Below are 18,579 nucleotides of genomic sequence, written 5' to 3'. Positions count from 1 at the left end.
AAATTCCCTCTGTCTTCATAGCAGCTCTTCTAAAAGCCCAGCGTTTCCCTTTTGGGGCCTTGAAATACCCTCTTCTGAGGTGATCCGTTCCAAGGATGCCTGGGACCTCTGGGCCAGTCACAATGGAGTATTTTGCCATTTATTCCCAATCACTTCAGCTTTCAGTACAGTCAGCTGTTGGGATCCCCCTGTCACCTCAGAAACAGAGATGTATTCTGCCCCTCAGATCTCAATGGCATCAGGGCACATTGTGCATAGGTGTCAACTAAAGCCTCATATTCTTGTGGGTCTGATGTGCCAGGCCGTGGATTCCTGCAGTCCAAGAGATCCAATAGTCCCCTTTCTCCACCTGGCTGGAGGCAGGGCCCCTCTAGCTCAGATCATGGTACTTGTTTCTCTATTCTTGTAAATATGAACCAGAGGTCTCTTCAAGAGGATGTGCAGTAACATCAGCCCTTTATTCTGTCTGAGGATGTGCCCACAGTAAACTGGAGTGGCATTTATCCTCGAAGAATTTCCTGTAGTGGTTGTTCTTCCTCTCAGCTCTAGTGCTCTTGCTGTTAGAGCAGAGGTGGGTTTTCCATCCCACTTCTTCATGTCCTCTCTGTGGCCATGCAGGTGAAACCAGAGGTTACCTTGTGGTGTGTCCCCTGTCAAGCCAGGGTCAGCTTGCTCCCAGTAGCAGAGATTCTGGTCCATACTGGTGTCCACATGGGACTTTTACTTTCTAGTTTGCTTGATCCAATCTGTCCACAGTCTTGGACAGCCTTTCACAGGTTGGTGGGGAGGAAAAAAGATGATCTTCATATTGCCAGAGTTGGGGAGTCACCTGAAGCCCTGTTCTCATTTCATTGACATCGTCACCAGTGAGTTGGCGTATGGCCATGGCACGCTCCATGCAAACTTCTGCCACATGGATTGTGTACTTAACCTCCAAGGAAAATTAAAAATCCTCAAAAACTGTTGTAACAGGCCTGAAGGAGGAAACGGGGGTGGAAAGCTGGGGAAAAGAATTCTCTCCTGTTCCCCCCCACAGACTATGTACGATTATTAATGGATTCCCAAAGGTAGTGCCGAGGTACGGTCAGGAGAGCAGCACTGAACGCTCGTCCCAAATGACCCTCATTGCTCTCGATGTTATCGTGTCATAAACTGACAAGCAACAAAGCCATCCTGCTCCTTCTCGCTGCTCTGAAAAAGAGCACCATGGTGGGCGCTTAAGGAAGCAGGTTGGGTACCACACCCCCATGAACAGACAAGGCAACATTGTGACCAGTGGCTCCCTACCTAATAACAGCAAATGCTCAGATAAATTTGTTTCCAACCCGCTTCGGCAGATCCGTTGTTATCTCAACCCCTGGAGCCTCACGCTGCGTGCCAGATAAGGCTGTTGTGGTTTAAGAATTGTATTCCCCAATTTAGTGCTCGCACTGAGACTCTCCCTGACCCCCTCCCCCTGCGGTGGGCTAGAGAGGAGAGAGGCACAAAAGGCAAAGATCACGGGTTGAGATAAGAACAAGAAACAGCTATGAGATAAGAAAACAAACGGAGAGGTGAGTGATTCACATGCAAAATGCTCAGAAACACCCCTTCTCCCTGGAAGAGACTCCCTTTCCTTTGCCCCCAGCAGTGGTACAGAATAACCTCTGTGCCCTGGACGTGCCCTCTCACAGCTACTGCAAAAAATAAATCTGTCCTGGCCAGAACCGGGACTGTGTCATCATCTACCTGTCCATCTCTCTGCTCAGCGATCTTGGGAACTTAATTATCTGTGAGGCTATTAAGAAAAATGGGTCAAATTGACCAGTGATTTCCAAAGTGATTAGAGAAAAATTGATCCTCGGGAGTGGGAGGAGATGTGCCGTTTCCTGAGGATGCCTAACTAACAATAGAACTGGTTTGTGATCCTGCAATCAATGTCAGTCTGAAGAGGCGACTTAATTGCTGCAGGATTGAGGGAATGGATGGAATTCTGTGCTGCAGTCCATCCTGTCTGTGATCTCATCACAGCCATCACCTGGAGCTGCACTCAGCCATGCTCAGTAACACAGACCTAGGGTGCAAAGGAAGGTGCAATAGTTTGATTCATTTTTTGGCTTCTGTTCTGCATGCCTGCCTTCCTGGAGTTTAGTCCCTGGGTCTGGTTTATGGACTCTAGTCAAGGTCTCAGATTATTTTTGCTTCCTGAGATAGTTTTTTCTTCTCATCTTTGTGTTGTCTCTGGACAAGCAAAAGAGAATTTGTAATTATCTTTCTTATTACAAGGTTCCATTTTATAAAGACTAAAGCATATGAAAATGACAGTGGTACAAAGACAGGATACCTCTGATTAGAGGCCTTATGATTTTTTGTGAACTAACTCCTGTTGATGAGTAGAAACACACACTATTTAAATAAAACATTAATATAATCTTAACAATTTCAGTGGTATTAATCACTTCCATTCTTTCCTAATTTTGGCTTTGAAGCTACAGCGCTTCAGCTCCTATCTGTTGATATGTCTTTGCTAAATAGGAAATATTTGTGTTATCACCTTTTTATTCCCAAAACCAGTACTGTAAAAGCACTTCAGTCCTTGTCTTAATAAGATAAGCAAATGAATAAGATTAAATAGTAAGCTAAATAAATTAGGCTGTTAGATTGCAATTAGCCTGTCCTTGGCCATGCACATTAGTCCTTTGAGCCCTACTTGAGACCTCTCTGGATTCTGTCATTTTTACCTGTCATTCTTGAACTACCACAGCATGTTGGTCATTGTTGCAGCAGCATTCCCATCACGCCAGACACATAACGATGGCACTTTCCCCATATCCAGTTGTCTTTTCATCCCTCCTGTTGGCATATTGAGACCTCACGTTTGTTCTTCAAGCATTTTGCAGATTCATGGCTTTCAAAGTCTGGCCAAGCTAGTCTAGCTTGCTTCCTTTCTTTCCAGGCTGTTTTCTAGTCAAAAAATCCAGCAGATACTGAATTGAATATTAATGATAACTATTTTTAGTTTACAGGATTGGATCATAATCAGATTACTTCAGCCAGCCTTATTTTTCACTGAGCCCGTGCTGCTTTGAGTTCTTTGATTCTCATATCAACCTTTCAGTACTTTTTCTGCTGTCAGCTCAGTCCAAATGTGATGGTATTGTTTTGGTTTTAAATACTTGGCCAGAATAACCTTCTTCCATTTTTGTACAGAGTCAGTGCTTCAAAATGTAATTAAAATCAACATTTAACTTGGAGATAAGTTTGTTGCTTTGGGTTTTTGGTTTGGGTAGTTTTTGGGGTTTTTTTGACTAATCTGTCTGGACTAGCTAATTTAAAAAAAAAAAAAAAAAGGCATTAACTTTATATAGGTAGTGGTGATATAAGATACAAACCCAGGAATTTTATCAGAGGTGGGTGCTGCTCCTTGGCACATGCCTACAAATGCAGGTGCTTTCTCTCTCACAGGAAAATTGAGACTGAACTCAGTTTGTCCTGCCAGACCTTTTATTAAATTTGGAAACCCTGGAGTGAAAAGTGGGTTGGGGCAACAGAGGAGAGCAGAATTTCCCAAAGGAAAAGGGGTTGCAAGGAGCATAACTGCATGCAGTTGTGTGGTTTCTGACAGTGTGTTGGAGAGGAAGCTAAAAAAGGGAGTAGGAAATGATGTGCTTGTAACAGGGAAAGGGGTTTGCAGCCTTGTTGTTGGTTGCATGTCCTGGGAGTCTCGGAGGAATGTGATAATGGAGTACCCTGGACTGCAGGAGTGAGAGCTGTGGTGGTGGAGGTGAGGGGACAGTTGATAAAAACTTAGAGGAGGAGGGAAGGGCAGAGTTTTTTTACAGCCTGAACGCTTGGTGTACAAGAGGGAGTATAACCTATCCTCCTTCATGCTGGGCTAGAGGAGGAAGTACTGTGGTGTGTCAGTGGTGCTGAAGAAGGGAGGAAAAAAGAAAGCTTTAAAAGCAGAAGGAACATCACAGTGTGGAGATCCAGTCTACTGTGAAAGGTGTCTTCAGGATTAGATTGGTGAACTTCACTTCTGTCATGTCACCCCTGAGTTGCACACTCAGGTGAGATCTGTAGGTTTGGTCATGGGCTTCCTCTATAACATCTATGAAACTCCAGGAACTAGAGGAAATGGAATTGCTTTTCTGCTCCTAAGAGAGCTAAAAAGCAAAACAGGAGAAGCACCTCCCACAGCTGCTGCTCAGAGTGCTGCAGTGTGATGGCTCCTGTAGTCCAAGGCAGCTGAACAAAGGTATTAAGTGCTGGTGGGGGGTTTTCAGCTTGGAAGTTTGTACATTCCTTGGCTTATGAGAGTAGAGTGAAATACCCTATTTCCTATCCACACTCGGTAATACATTCCAGTATCTTAGAGAGTTGCCATAGTGATAAAAAAGGGAACAGAATCTACTTGTCTTCCTGGGATAGCAGAATTATTAAATTAAATGCCTCTTTTCCATTAAAGGAGAGTGTCATTATCATATTTCTGAAAACTGTTTTAGAGCAGAAATAATGTGTTTAAGGTGGTGTCCTGCATTAATCTTGTTCCTTCTTGAGGCACCTCTAGCCTTAACTTGCACTCGGGATACACCCTGTTATCTCCCCCATTGCAGCTGGTGGAACAGAACAACACCTTTCTTGGGCAAGTCTGCTCTACTCCATCAGAATTCACGCAGTTGTGACCACAAAGAGCTGGGCAAAAGAAGCAAGAGTTGCCCAAAATTGTAGCACAGAAACACAAGTATAAGACGTGAGTTGCAGAGGATGAGGTGGGATGAAAGAAGCCACCGTGGGATGGAGTGCAGGGAAGAGGGCTGCTGAAAATGGTGGCTGCATCAGGAGGAGAAAGGAGATGAAATGAGGGAGAGGAGCAAAGGCAACATGTAGGGAACATCTTGAGCTTAGAACAAAATGGGACTGAACAACGTAACCCAGGTTGTCAGAGAGAAACTTTCAGCTTTTGTTGCAGTGGAGATGCGCTGGATGGAAGGTGGAGTAGCCCTGTGGAACGTGCCTGTTCCATGCAGGTGGAAAAGAAACAACTCACCCTGGATTGCCCTTTGCTTTCCTTCCTTTTAGGAAAGTAAATTTAACAAAGTTTAAGCCAAATACAAATCTTTGTGATGGCTCTGAGTTCCCCATGAAAATGGCCATTCTTACCAGGTTGTAGACTCCAGTGTTCTTGCTGGTTTATCTTCTTTAATGACTTTTAATTACCTGGTAATCTTCCCCTGAACTACCTATTTTGGGATCAGAGTTGTGTTTCAGAAATACAAAAAGCAAAAGTCTTCTGGGTATCTCCCTTCCCTCACCTGCCTGGAAAAAACCTGGAAGCAGAGGCAGGAGTTGGGGTGTTTGAGCCTTCCGAGTCCTTTGCTTGGAGCTGCCGGTTTCCATTTGCAGAATGAACAAGCAGGATGAAGTCTTTACAATGTGTAGGCTCAATCTTCTGCCTATATTTACCAGTTGTTTTTTGAGATTTCAGTCAGCCATGGTTTGAAGTTCCACAGAAGTCACTGAGCTCAGCATTCAGATAATTAACCAGGAATTGCAGTTTATGCCTCGCGCTCTCGGGCATCTTTCAGAGTGTGATACGCAGGGATCTGCCTGATTCTTCCTTTCCTTCCACCTCCTGTTTGCTGCCTTCCCACCAGGGAGGAGCTGACAGTGGTTTGCTTTGCTGGAGTCCCTACCTGGCTGTGTTTGGAATCAATTCCGAGCTGCTCCTCAGGGTACCAGTAATAGCTCTGGAACGCTGTGGATCTTAATGCTGTTTGTCAGCAGGTTGTTCTGCCACTGAAACTCCTCGCTGATCCCAGACTTGGTTGGAAACTGTTAAAAATAGATAAGAGTCTGTTCAAGCAGGTCTCACATTGTATTGTGCACTTTTAGTCTCTGGAAATCACAGTCCTGTTAATTTGAATTCTTCCCAGGAAAAACTGAGTTAAACCCCCCTGAAACCGCAAGCATCTATCAATTTTAGTAAACTCATGTTGTGGATGGTCCGTCCGAATTTTTGTCTCCATATTTACTTTAGGGATTGCCACCTAAAAAAGGTCTTTCCACTTATTCAGACTATTTTTTTTTTTAAAGATGAACTTTAAAAAAAGCCTTTATGTTTCGTTGGCAGTTATTTACTAAAATGAAGTGTAGGTTAAAAGACAGGTCTAATGTTTTACAATGTTATCAAACGATGCTATTTTTTGAAAGTTACAGACTGGTGTAATGCTTTACCTTTAGGTGCCTTTCCCTTAATGAAAGCGCAGCTTTGGACACTGAAATACAATGTGGCAGAGAGCAGGTTTACCAAAATACAAGGTTTCAAATGGAAGCTACTCTGCTTCCAGATGGCTTTCAAAGAACAGCAAAGCATTTCTTAAAATTTCAATCAAGTATTTATTACTTAATGACCACCGAGAGTAGGACAAATTATCCTCATCTTATTAAGCACTCAGTTTGGAAGATTTGAAAGGTTGCTTTGTTGTTGTACATAGTTGTGATCTGCTTAATAACAAGATCTATTGAAAAGGAAATGTTAAAATAAGATAAAACAACCATGGGGTGGTACCTGACAGGATTGCAGAGCCTCGGTGCTTTGGGGATGTTCTAGTGGTTTAGAGTTTTAACAAACTTGAAACTGTCTTTTGAGACTAAAATATTTCTAACATTTTTTCTAAAAATCTATTTTTAAACATTTTTCCTTTAATAAAAAGACATTAATATTTCCTGATAATGAGATGGGAGACACCTCTCTGTTTCTTTTGGTGCAAGAACTTAAATTTGAGGTAAAATTTGCTCAGCATTCTCACTGCTTAAAGAAAATCTCTCTTCTGCTCTTTGAAAATTCAATTGTGTACGATTCTGCCAGAAGCTTTTAACACAAGGCTTCCAAGCTCAGCACATCCATGTTGGGCATTCATTGCCTTCACTGAGCCTTTTCCATCTCCTCCCTGGTGCCTGAGTCTTCTCTATCCATGAGCTGCCAGGTCCAGGGAGGGCTCTGCTTGCACTGTGTTCTGCAGGTTGGAGGGCCCATGGAAGCCATGGAAAGAGGTTCCTGTTCAAGCAGCATTCCTGTCTCCCAGTTTGGGCTCCCCATGGCTCTCCCAGTGGTGGTGGTGACTGTAAGGGCTTGCAGGAAGTTGTAGTGTAGTGGTGGTTGCCAGAGTAGTCAGTATTCAAAAAACTCGTCCAAACTTTCAAGCAAGTTCAAAGAGGACTGGAAAGGCAAAGTCTTTCCAAAAACGAAGTTTGTAGTTGGGAATTAGACATGAGGAAACTGAGTAACAGCCCCAGAGTTAATGTTCCTATTTCTGGCTTCTGAAAGGTTTCAATAGTTCTCCTAAGTTTTCTCAGAATCTCACTTGTAGTTTCAGAAATTTTCTTCACTGTTGATCTGATAGACCCCCATAGCATTAATGAACAGCTGTCATTATCAGATGACACTTTTTCATACCTTGTCTGAAATAACGGGTTGAGTGTGTAATTTTATTAAATACTTTGTTATTAATTCTTCAGAGAAAGCTGCCAAAATCTGTGGTATAATAAATAACAATTAAACTAATTTCTCTGAACATGCAGTCTGCAAAACAAACACAGAAGTACAGAAAATGAAATTCTTTATATTTGTGCAATGTGATAGTAGCTAACACCACTTCTCTTTAAAGGCAGTCTTGGGACTAAACTTCAGATGCTAATTTTTGGTCTTACTTGCTATTTGAATTATTCAGCTTTACTCTGGGACACAGCACATATTTGATAACCTCATATATTTGCAAAGTAACAGCTTTTGGGATTTTTTTAATGTGTAAAGATAGAACGTCTTGTACAGTGAAGAAAGGCCCAAATCTGGCAACAGTCACTGGGCAGGATGCAGGGAAAGGGTGCATTTCCTAACATAAAGCTGCTTGGAGAGTGGCAGGGCCAGCTGTTTGAAACCAGAGGGTACAAAGTACAGGGACAAAGAAGACAAGGCCCAGTCAAATTGTGGTTTTTGGACTCTGCCCCAGTGTAATTTATTACTCATAAGTGGTGCTCCCTCAACTGCTCATTCAGCCCGATTCCTGTAAGCATAAAAAGCAACCCCTGAGTAATCCCTTATTATGAGGCTGTTCCAGTGATAAACTGGTGTGAACAGCCCTTCTTCCAGCAATGGGAATAGTCCTTCTGAATCCCTGCTGGCAAGGGAAGGGAAGAGACCAGGACTGTAGAAGACCACTGTTTTGAGGAAGAAAAGACTGGAGAGGTAAAGGGAAGAGGAAAATAGGATTTACTATTTCAAATAAAGACTTTGCTCAGTGGTTGGATTCATATTTAGGACCAGGTCATAAAGTCACCTAGAAATCCTCCCAGTGTGAGGCAGGGGGGTGAACAAATGCCATCTGTTGAGTAGCTCCTGTTGGAGGGACTGAGGGGAACTTGGGGGGCTCAGCCTGGAGAAGAGAAGCCTCGGGGGGATCTCACTCTCTGCAACTCCCTGACAGGAGGGTGGACTCAGGTGGGGGTCAGGCTCTGCTCCCAGGGAACAAGGGACAGATGAGAGGGAATGGCCTCAAGCTGTGCCAGGGGAGGGTCAAGTTGGACATCAGGAGGAATTTCTTCCCAGAAAGAGTGGTCAGGCATTGGAATCGGCTGCCCAGGGAGGTGGTGGAATCCCCGTCCTTGGAGGTGTTCAAGGAAAGCCTGGATGTGGCACTCAGTGCTCTGGGCTGGGTGACAAGGTGGTGATAGGTCCCAGGTTGGACTCCATGGTCTTGGAGGTCTTTTCCAACATCAGTGATTCTGTGGTTCCAGTAATGGAGATTTCCCCATGGGGGAGACTCCTGCAGGCCAAGTGGCTCTTTGGATGTACAGTGTTCTCTCCAGTCATTCAGGGGGAGTTGTGTTTCTGTTTTCTAGTCTTGGGGAGTTCTCAGGGTGTCATTTCTCAAGGTTGTCAGTCTTAGACATCTTTTTGCTCAGACACTTCTCCTCAAGTACCAAAACACAAGTTGATAACCGTTTGCTCGATGCCTTTATATATTCCCCTCCCTTCCCATCTGTTTGTGCACAAAGTCATGCTTTGTGCTCACAATGCACGAAGTGTCACAGGTTTTGAAGTTTGTTTGGTCTCCCAAAGTTCCTGTAGTGTTGGAAAAAGTAATTTCTGTCATTGGGAAAGATAATCTTGTGTTTTCCTTTGATTTTGTAAGTTGAATTGCAAGACTTCAGCCCCACAGAGCTGTATATATTTGTAAAACATCTTTTTAGAATGTATTTTAACTTGGTAAAAGTTGTGAAATTATGAATTTAATACTGAGAATTTAATATTGAGAAGCTTAAACTGGAATTTGGTCTCTGTGAATGCAAAGACAGGATATTTGACATATGTGGGGGTTTTTTTATCTCCCTTTGGAATCACGAAAATTCTAATCATTTCATTCATTCATTCTTTTCCAGATGGGAATGACAGGTAACACTAGTCCCTTTGGGCAGCCTTTCAGTCAAACTGGAGGGCAGCAGATGGGAGCTGCAGGAGTGAATCCTCAGTTGCCGAACAAGCCAGGCATGGCCAATAGTCTGTCTCCCTTCCCTGCCGACATCAAGAGTACTCCCGTCACCAGTGTGCCAAACATGGTGAGTTGGACCTGCTGCTTCCAGCATTCTTTACCTCTTCCTAGTGCTTTCTAAATTCTTGGGTGATCCAGCTTCTGCAACACTATCAAATTACTTCTCCACGGTCATTTAAGCATCAGAGTTGCCCCGTGGTTCCTCACTTCCACTCTGCAGTGTGTATGTAAAACCCATGTACATTTTTATGCAGTGATCGTACTTTGTAAAGAATCACAGTTACAAAAACTGCATTGCATCCTTTCATTTTGCCTGGTACATTTGGTTTCAAACCAGAGAAGAATGTCTTCTTTAAGTCCTGTGTGTCAATTAGAATTTGTTAGGTACATCATCACCTTTCTGAAACTAAATAGTACCTCGTATCCTTTGAATCTGATGTGGTAAACACCCCACATGCTTCTCACTTTTTACTGTGCATGACTTGCATGTCCCAAGCTTATGAGAACGGTTCTTATTAGGATACCTTACAAGTTTATAGTATCATGCTTACCAGAGTTTTCTTTATAAAGTGAAATTAAATATTCCCATTTGTCTCAGGATGTTGTGTATTAATCAAACTGCTTGTGTTGTTTCTATGGAAACTCCAGCTTGTTGCATTTTATATTCTTACACATGATAGCAGTTACTATAGAAACTTGTAAGACCTTCCATAAGATGCAAATTGCTTATTTTTTAATTTAAATCAAAAACCAGCTATTTTTTGGCACAACCAATGCTTGCTCTTCCATCACTGAGTTTGCTACCTGCCTGTCACTAATAGGCTCTGTATGAGAGGCAAGAGAATGCAAAAACTTCTTTTTTTCTTCTGATTTTAGAGGACCACTTCCTGATTTTCCTCTAGTAACACTGTGAAATCTTTCTTTAATATCATCTGTCATTTATTGTTTATGATTATGGAAAGGAGCCTGTGAACATATTAAGACCATGTTCAGAACACCACTTGCACTCATGCAGAATATTTGTAAAAGACAATTTTCTGCATGATTACTCTAATTGTGTTTATTTAGTGTTTGGATCCGGTGTAAAGCAAGTGAGTTATTGTCCTGATGCTGCAGAGAAACCTGCAGGTCTCTCCAGAATGCTGTATTCATCTCAGGGACTGGGTGATCTTGAAGCCTAATTTTGTGCTCGTTTAAAAGTGAGGTTTGGGAAAGTCTAAATCTTACTATACTAACTTACTAGTATAGGATGTAGTGGTCAGTATTCAGGTGGAATAAAAAAGGCATTTGCAATCAAGGCTTGTCACATGATGGGAGAGAAATAAAATCAAAAACTGTTTTCTTTCTCCCATCTTGTCCAAAAGACAGAGGAAAGTAAGGGAAACTTTCCCAGTACTATCAATTGCGGTTTTAAAATGTCAAAAATACCAACTGAGAGAACACTCAGAACTGTCTGTCTTCGTTGCTCAGGTGTCAAAAGCTTTGCATGTCCAGTATATCTTCTTTTCCCTCACACCAGTACAGAGAGTAATGGCCGTTTCAGCCAACAGACATTAGTACTGTTGAGCCCAAAGGTCTCAGCTCACGTGAGGGTCAGAGGCATGGTGCTCCTGACAGGGGGGTGACTTCAAAAACTGAAGTTTCCATCTAAGCATTTTTATTGCAAAGCCAAGAATTTAAAAAGAAATGTCACACTTGTTAAAATTTAACCTTTATTTGGCAGCAGTGGGTAAGGCAGTGTAATTATTTGGTAATAGCACATCCATGGCCATATGCTATTCCTTCCACAGGGACCTTGCTTTATTCAGTGAACAATATGAACAGAGCCCTTGGAAAGAGCACACAGTCAACATTTAGTTCTATTTTTTGCAGCTTGGTGTGTAGCTGTGGGCATTGCTGGCTGTATGTTGTAATATATCTCACTTGGTCATTTCCAAATGCTCTTTCCTGTGGCAGCCAACACTGGAGCAGGCATATACTTTGGATTAGTTCACTTTTACAGCACCTCTCTGAGATAAAGATGTTGCCCCAGTTTTAAGCACAGAGGCACAAGGAAAGAGTAAGACTGGCAGAATTTGCTCACTCAGGACTTGAGGTTTGTAGGCTCTGGCTTGCTTAAACCTTATTTCATAGGTTAAGGCATTACCTAAGGGTGAAATAACATCCACAGCAGTTCCATGAGTTACAGAAGCACACATCTAAGTGACATCTGTCACTCACATTGGTCAACCAAAATGTGACCCAAATGGCTCTTGTTGAAAAGCAGCTTGTGACAGAGGCAGGTCCCCAGAGCAGAGCTGCAGTGTTTGAGCAATCCTGCCGTGCATTCTTGCTGCAATCCCGTTGTCATTTCTATGTCCTGGGATGCTTTAGGTCCCTGGAGATGATGGTTTATTTAATGTGTTTGGCCTGGAGACACAGCCTGTCCTGTTCCCTGAGGGAGGCAGCAGTGATGTGGAAAAGGGTATTGTGTTATGTTAACATCGATGAAAAATGAACATGTGGAGGATCAGTTTAGACTCCATCCACTACAGCAAGCGCAAGACAACTGCATATTAAAAAAAAAAAAAAAGCAACAAAAAGAAACCATTGGGGTCCTTTGTGGGATGATTGCAACCACGTATCTTGCTAAACCAGCCCTCTATACTCCCCTTATCTTAAAGGGCCCCCAAAGTACTATTCCATGTGAGAGACAAACCCACGTGAATGAGAACACTGGTGGTATGTGGCCTGTCTGAGGCAGGAAACCAAATTGCAGCTTGGCACTGAACACTGTGGTTACCACAAAGGGTATTTAAACAAGAGAAGAGGAAGTAGAAAGGTGCAGCCATTGTCTGAGGACCCCTAAGTTCTGAAAATCAAAATATTTTTAAATAGTCCTTTCAGTCTTTAGCCTTACACCTTACATGTGTGCTGCAAAAGTAAAAGATGATTAAGTTTCTTAACCCACATAATTCTAATCATTACTGTGTGTCACCCCTGTCTTCAGCAGTAACCAAGAGTTTTCCCACTGCCAGGCATAACCCTGGCAGCCAGGACAAATGTGCTGCAGCTGTGGGTTTGGATTTTTGATCCAAATTCAGGCTACCACTCTCCTGAGAACAACACTCTCCCCTCCTCCCTGCCTGCCCAGTAAAGTGGGTCTCTGAAGTGTTAGTTCACTGCAGCCCATGTTCCAGGCATGACCTTACACTACACCCTGAGAAGCACATTTGGATTAATCTCTTTAATTAGAAAAGAAGAACAAACCTTATGGTATTAAAATGATTAAGAGGTCAGCATTAAGGTATTAATTTTCAGTGCCAGCAGGATGGATTGATTTTGTTTGGTTGGTTTTGTTTTAATGGTGATCCAAACAGCGTATCAGCTCTTGCTTTGTGGGGCTACTACAGAATCAGTTCCCTTTACGGAATGGGCAGCCTGAAAACTTGAGTGAAAGGCTTGTTTCCAAAAGAAAAATACTGCTTCCGATGTTGTTGGAAGTTTTGGTGACACATTACTGAGCTTCAGTGCTGCTGAAATGGTTCTGATGCAGGACTGGCAATGCTGCGCTGCAGTGAGATCATGCAAAATCCCTGGGCTGTGGAAGTGAGCCATGCTCTGCTCTCGGGCTCTCAGCGTGGTGTGCAGCCAGTTTGGGAGCCAGCACTCTGTAGTTTTGGAGTGCACAGGCTCTGGGAGGAGCTGTTGTGGGGGGAACTCTGTGAGGCTTTTCCATCAAGCTCACTGAAGCTTTGCACTCCCTACAGTGCTGCCTGTTCCAAGGGTGGCGGTGGATGGTTCCTTCGTGGACATACCAGTAAATCTGGTATTTCTGCATGTTATTAGGTTAGGAGCACAATGGGGCAAATTTGGCTTCCAGACACCAGCATGGTTTCACAGTTATCCCTATGACCAGCAGATGGAGTTGAGAGAATATTGCTTTTTGGAAGCGAAGGAAATAGTTTTTCCTAAATTCTGGACTTAGAATTGGAGCAGCACATCTCCTGTGCTTTTTCCCCCCCCTCATCTCTTGCTAAACTGCATCAGGAGCTCTCTGTTGTGTTCTTCTTAGTTTCTTTTTATGTCCTATGGACTTCTGTAATAACAGATTTTGATCAGAAGACAGAAGAAGTAACTGGGGGGTGAAGATGTCTCAGGTGTGCCTTGCTGCAGACCTCAGAGGGAGAGGAAGAAAGCTTTTAAACTGGGAGGCCAGGTTTAATTAGAGCAAGTAGAACTGTAGCTACTTAAAATAGACAACGGGTATTTTATTCTAGAGACCAGAAAGAGAAGGCTTTATGGAGAATCACTTAACTCTTGTGCCCTTCCAGGGAGGAAGGCCTGTTTTCTGACCCTTTCTGTGATTTTTTTCCTCTCTTGCAGCACAGCCACTCTCCTCTTTCCCTGTGGAAAGGTCTGTGACTGTTGCACTGGCAGCATGCTGAGTGTCTGCTTGCTGCTCTCTTCAGCACTCTCCCAGTCTCTGCTGGGCTTGTTGTCAGCTGTGCTCACCTTCCCTGTGCCTGCCCTGACCTCCACTCTGAAATTCAGTTTCTCATTCACTGGGAAGCTCACTCTTTCCCTTCCTCAGGAAAATCCCTCCTGATTTACAGCAGTGAACAGCTGGCAAAAGGCTCTCCTTAGCCATGGTCTAAAGGAGAAGATCTTAATGACCTGGAAACAAATCCAACAGATAGTATTCAGTGCCAGGGAAAGGACATTGTTTTGTTGGGAGCAGAGCATCTCTGTCTTGTCTTAGTGCAGGAGTTCATCCTGGGGACGTGGATTGCTTTGAATGATGGAATATTTTAGCTTTTGCATCATCTGTAAATACAGTGCCAGGCTGGCAAAAGCTGACAAAGAGGAATTAATCTTTTCCCGGTACTCTGGCCTGTGTTCCACTCTCCCATCCCCTATATGCAAATATAAGTGGTGGAGAATATCCATTGCTGTGTGCTACTCTATTCCAGCAGCTGAGGTGCTCCATAGCCAGCACTCCGACAGCATGGCTTTCCTTCCCTTACAAACTTCTCATTTGTGCTTTATCCTTTTTTCTATTTGGGATTTGTTATTTGGGGTTTTTAATGTTCCTCATTCCTCAGTTTAGTTTGTCCCCCACTAAAATACTGAGGTTTATGTATGGTATATAACCCCCTCAATATTTTGCTCAGGTAATTTTCCATATGTGAGAGCTGGAATCTGTCTACACCTTCCTGTATTTTGTCATTTTTTTCTACTTTGAAACACTTCTTCAGTGTACGTTTTCTTGGCATTTGCTGGTCCTTCAAATCGGAAAGATGAGGAAATAAAACTCCACAAGTGTATTCTTAAGAAAGATGCTGATCCAGCCTTGATGCCTAGCAGGCTCAATGGCATGTGATTGAGACCGTTGCTGGTTTTAAAACAAAATTCCTTTAGCAATTAAAAGCTATGTGCACTGACCAACTGTTCAGGTTCTTTCTGTGGCCTGACCATGGGAGTCTTCTCACCTTTGAGGTTCTCATGGGCTTGCAGGTTCATTCACCAAAGCCAGCCTCAGGGGTAGAGGTGGGAAGTTGAAAATATTCCTGTTTACCCTTGACATGAAAACTGCCTTTATCCATGTCAGTGGCAAAGCTTTGAAATAAATCTTGAGCTCTAAACACATTCTTCATGTTAAGACCACAGCCTCAAGCTGCTCCAGGGGAGGTTTGGGTTGGACATCAGGAAGGATTTCTTCCCAGAAAGGGTTGTCAGGCATTGGAATCGGCTGCCCAGGGAGGTGTTGGAGTCCCCATCCCTGGAGGTATCCAAGGAAAACCTGGATATGGCACTCAGTGCTCTGGGCTGGGTGACAAGGTGGGGATCGGGCACAGGTTGGACTTGATGATCTCAGAGGGCTCTTCCAACCTAAATGGTTCTGTAATTCTGTGATTATGTTGGCTTTGTGTTCAGGAGCTGAGTATCTCCCTACCTCTTCTCATTTTCTAGAGCACTGCCTGTGCTCAGGTTGGTGCTATAGGCTGACATCACTCATCTCCCGCCAGACAGCAGGACGGCCTTCTGAGGCTGTGTCCAGTTCAGGAAGCCTTTTTTCCTATCCTGTGGAGTCTTCTGCCCACCATTCAGACTCAGATCCTGATTCTTCCTGCTCCTTGGGTGAGGAAATGCAGCACTGCAGGGTTTTGGGGCACAAATGCAAATGATTTTGCTTGTAGTGCTCATCTCAGCCCCTTTGTGCATGTGTAAGCTTCCAGCCTCTGGGGCCAAAGCTGACCCTGGTGTTCCTGGTGTCAGAAGGATCCTTCCTGTTTGGATAGGACCAGGCTGCTCATTCCATGCCTGTTGAGAGTAACTGGTGGAACCAGGGAAACCACCATCCACGTGAATTGCAAGAGGTGTAAACTGGTTCTGTGTCACTTTCCCAGTGAAGCTCTGGTCATCGAGTGACTGCACTGGGGAATGCCTTTAGCCTTGATGCCACCCAATAGCTGCTGCTTGAGCTCTCCTTCAGTTTTGGGACAGAATGATACTCCCTGGGTTGTTCAGAGCTGGTTCAGCACTTATTAGAGCATTGCTGCAAATCCTGTGGGCAGGAAGGACTTCTTTGAATCTTTTGGATTGGGATACTCATTATTGGAGTTGACCACACTATGAACACTTAATTCAGATAGAAATGTTGCTCATTAGAAGTTCTTTGAGATTTACAGTTCATGTGTATATCCACTTTATGCCTGCTATTGCTCCTCAGGATCACACTTTAGGCCTGTGGTTGGAAGGGAACTGAAGGGGTTTGGGGGTGTTTCACCTTAATGTACCAATGTGTGGGATTTGTGGCAGTGGATTCTTAATAACCTCGCTAAGATCTGCTGTTGATTACAAACCTCTCTTAAAGAACTAAAAAGCTCTTTTTAAACACAGGATTTGTCCTCATACAGTGAAAGTCACATTCTTCTGTCAGGGAGAAGGAAAAAGCATGGAAATAAACAGAAATTACAGCAGAAGAAAAGTATTTTAAAAACATAATGCTCTGTAGAGCGGAGCTGAGGCAGAGTTCTGTATTGCATTGTTTACCTGCTGTAAGACTGCCACTGCTGCTGAGATTGCTGCCTATTTTTATGAGAAAAGGTACATAATGTTCCATCTTGACAATGTTGAGTGTTTTTGAATATAAGTACATAAAAACATAGAGGATTGCTGGTCACCTCAGTAAAGTAAAACTGCCAGGGACCTTTGAGTCCATCCAAGTCCATGACGACAAGATACTTGTGCATCTGTGCTCCCCAGACATGCAGGAAGCTTTTGCCCTTCAGGATAGGGACAGGGCAGAACCATCTTCCTCTGTAAATGACTTTCCATAATTTTAAAGGGTATTAATAGCTGCCTTACCCCATAGAAGTGTGTATAACTCAGTTTCTAGAAAATCGGTTATTGACATTCCCATCTCTGTTAGAGGTTTTAGCAGATTTCCAACCCCTGATCTGTTTGCTCTGTTCATGGTGGAGCAAGTGGCAAGAGAAGCAAAACTCTTTTTTGCCTTGTTTATCTGACCACTGAATGATTTATTTTAATTGTGGGTCCAGAAGTGCCTGATCTTCCTGTTTCTGCAAGAACACTGTCAAACAGTCAGGTGAAGCAACAAGCAGCCTTATATTCTGAGGGGTTTTGTGCCTACCTGCAGACACACTGATCTGGACTGAGGCTGCTTTGTTCTTCAAACCACTGATACTCTGCAGTTCTGCTTTTTTGTTACCCAGTCTTCAAGAAACCCTTTTGGGTCAGGGCATCTGTGCTGATACAGCTGCAGTTGTGTCTGTTAACTGGAAGGGTAGTAACAAAAGGAGGACTTGGCTTGGGAAACAATTCTTTGACTGGGATGAAAGCATCGCTTCCAACAAGATTTTCTTTGGCATGATCCCTGTATTTTTCTGCAGATTAGCTGAACTAATTGTTTCCTATTTGTGACCCAAGAATTGTTTCAGCAAAACCTCTCTGCTCTGTGGATTTGTTCACAGGAGAAATGGAAGACTGAATTTCAGCTGCATGCACTGGCAGCGGATGTTCATGGGTTTCCTTCATTCACCCACTTATTCCTTTTATTGTTCTTTCTCTTGAAAGCTCAAGACAAACAGATTCAGCAGTTCCTCTTTGTCTAAGACTTACTGTAATCATTATCAAGTGGCAGAGTCCCCACTTCCTCCATCAAATACCAGACATGGTGTTTTCTACTTGATCTTGTATGCTTCATTCCCTAGAAGAAAAGCAAGCTCCAAAACCTGATGTGCAGGGACAAAGCTTGCTGCTGAAATAGGGAGAACTAGTGTAGGGAACCTTTTGTTGGTCTAAGAAAATTAGGGTTTTGTGGGCTATGGAATTTGCTGGGGAATCCTTCTCAAAGGTCAGAAGTAGAGTGGGCTACAAATGGTTTATGCTGTCACTTAAACCTGATTTTCTTTAAATGTGGTGTGCAGGATTTGGTCAGTAGTTCTGCAGACAGCATTGAACTATTTCTTCTGTTACCTCCCCAGTATAATCCTAATGTTCCTATATTCTATTCATAAGTGGTTTTAAGGGCTCCTTTTCCTTAGGTAGCTTGGAATTTGGTGAGCTTTCCTGTGGTAACCTGTTTTCACAGTGCATAATCAAAGTGATTCTTGGGACAGTTGCTTCTTTGCCCATGAGACTAATTTAGGCTGCAAATCATACGGATTTCAGCACTTTTTCAGTCCCATATCTGTTCCTGCTAGGGGACTCATTGCAAGCTGTGGATATGTTTAATTTTGAACATCAGGTTTCTACATTTGTCTGGGAAGGTAGAAAAGCTACTTAATCTGTGCTGAATAATTGACATGTTAAAGAGGCTGTTTCTCTTCTGCACTGTTACGAGCTGTGCCCTAGACTGAAGATCTCTGTGGGTTTGCAGCTGTCAGGCAGAGCTCAGGCCTTGGTGCAGAAGTTTGTCCCTAAAGAATGGGTGCTGGAAGTAAACCATTGGATTTTAAACCTAATGTCACCCAGTGTCACCCTGTGGTAACTGTCGTTCTCTTCAGTAGCCATAATGCAACCCAGATTTAGGTGACCCTTACTA

General features: G+C 43.3%; 1 protein-coding gene across 5 annotated transcripts in view; it reads left to right on the top strand.

Annotated features, from left to right (window-relative positions):
* Positions 1-18,579, top strand: part of LOC125334099 (CREB binding protein) — a 96,605-nt gene that overhangs the window by 29,389 nt on the left and 48,637 nt on the right. For all 5 annotated transcript variants that reach the window (XM_048320567.1, XM_048320566.1, XM_048320565.1 and 2 more), the window contains one exon: positions 9,421-9,597. In XM_048320567.1, the coding sequence (XP_048176524.1) occupies positions 9,421-9,597 (177 nt within the window). The remainder of the gene's footprint in view (positions 1-9,420; positions 9,598-18,579) is intronic.

This window comes from Corvus hawaiiensis, chromosome 16 (genome assembly GCF_020740725.1).
Source record: "Corvus hawaiiensis isolate bCorHaw1 chromosome 16, bCorHaw1.pri.cur, whole genome shotgun sequence".
In the NCBI taxonomy this organism is placed as follows: Eukaryota; Metazoa; Chordata; class Aves; order Passeriformes; family Corvidae; genus Corvus; species Corvus hawaiiensis.
Note: the sequence above shows the minus strand (reverse complement) of the source record. Positions and strands in the feature narration are given on the sequence as shown.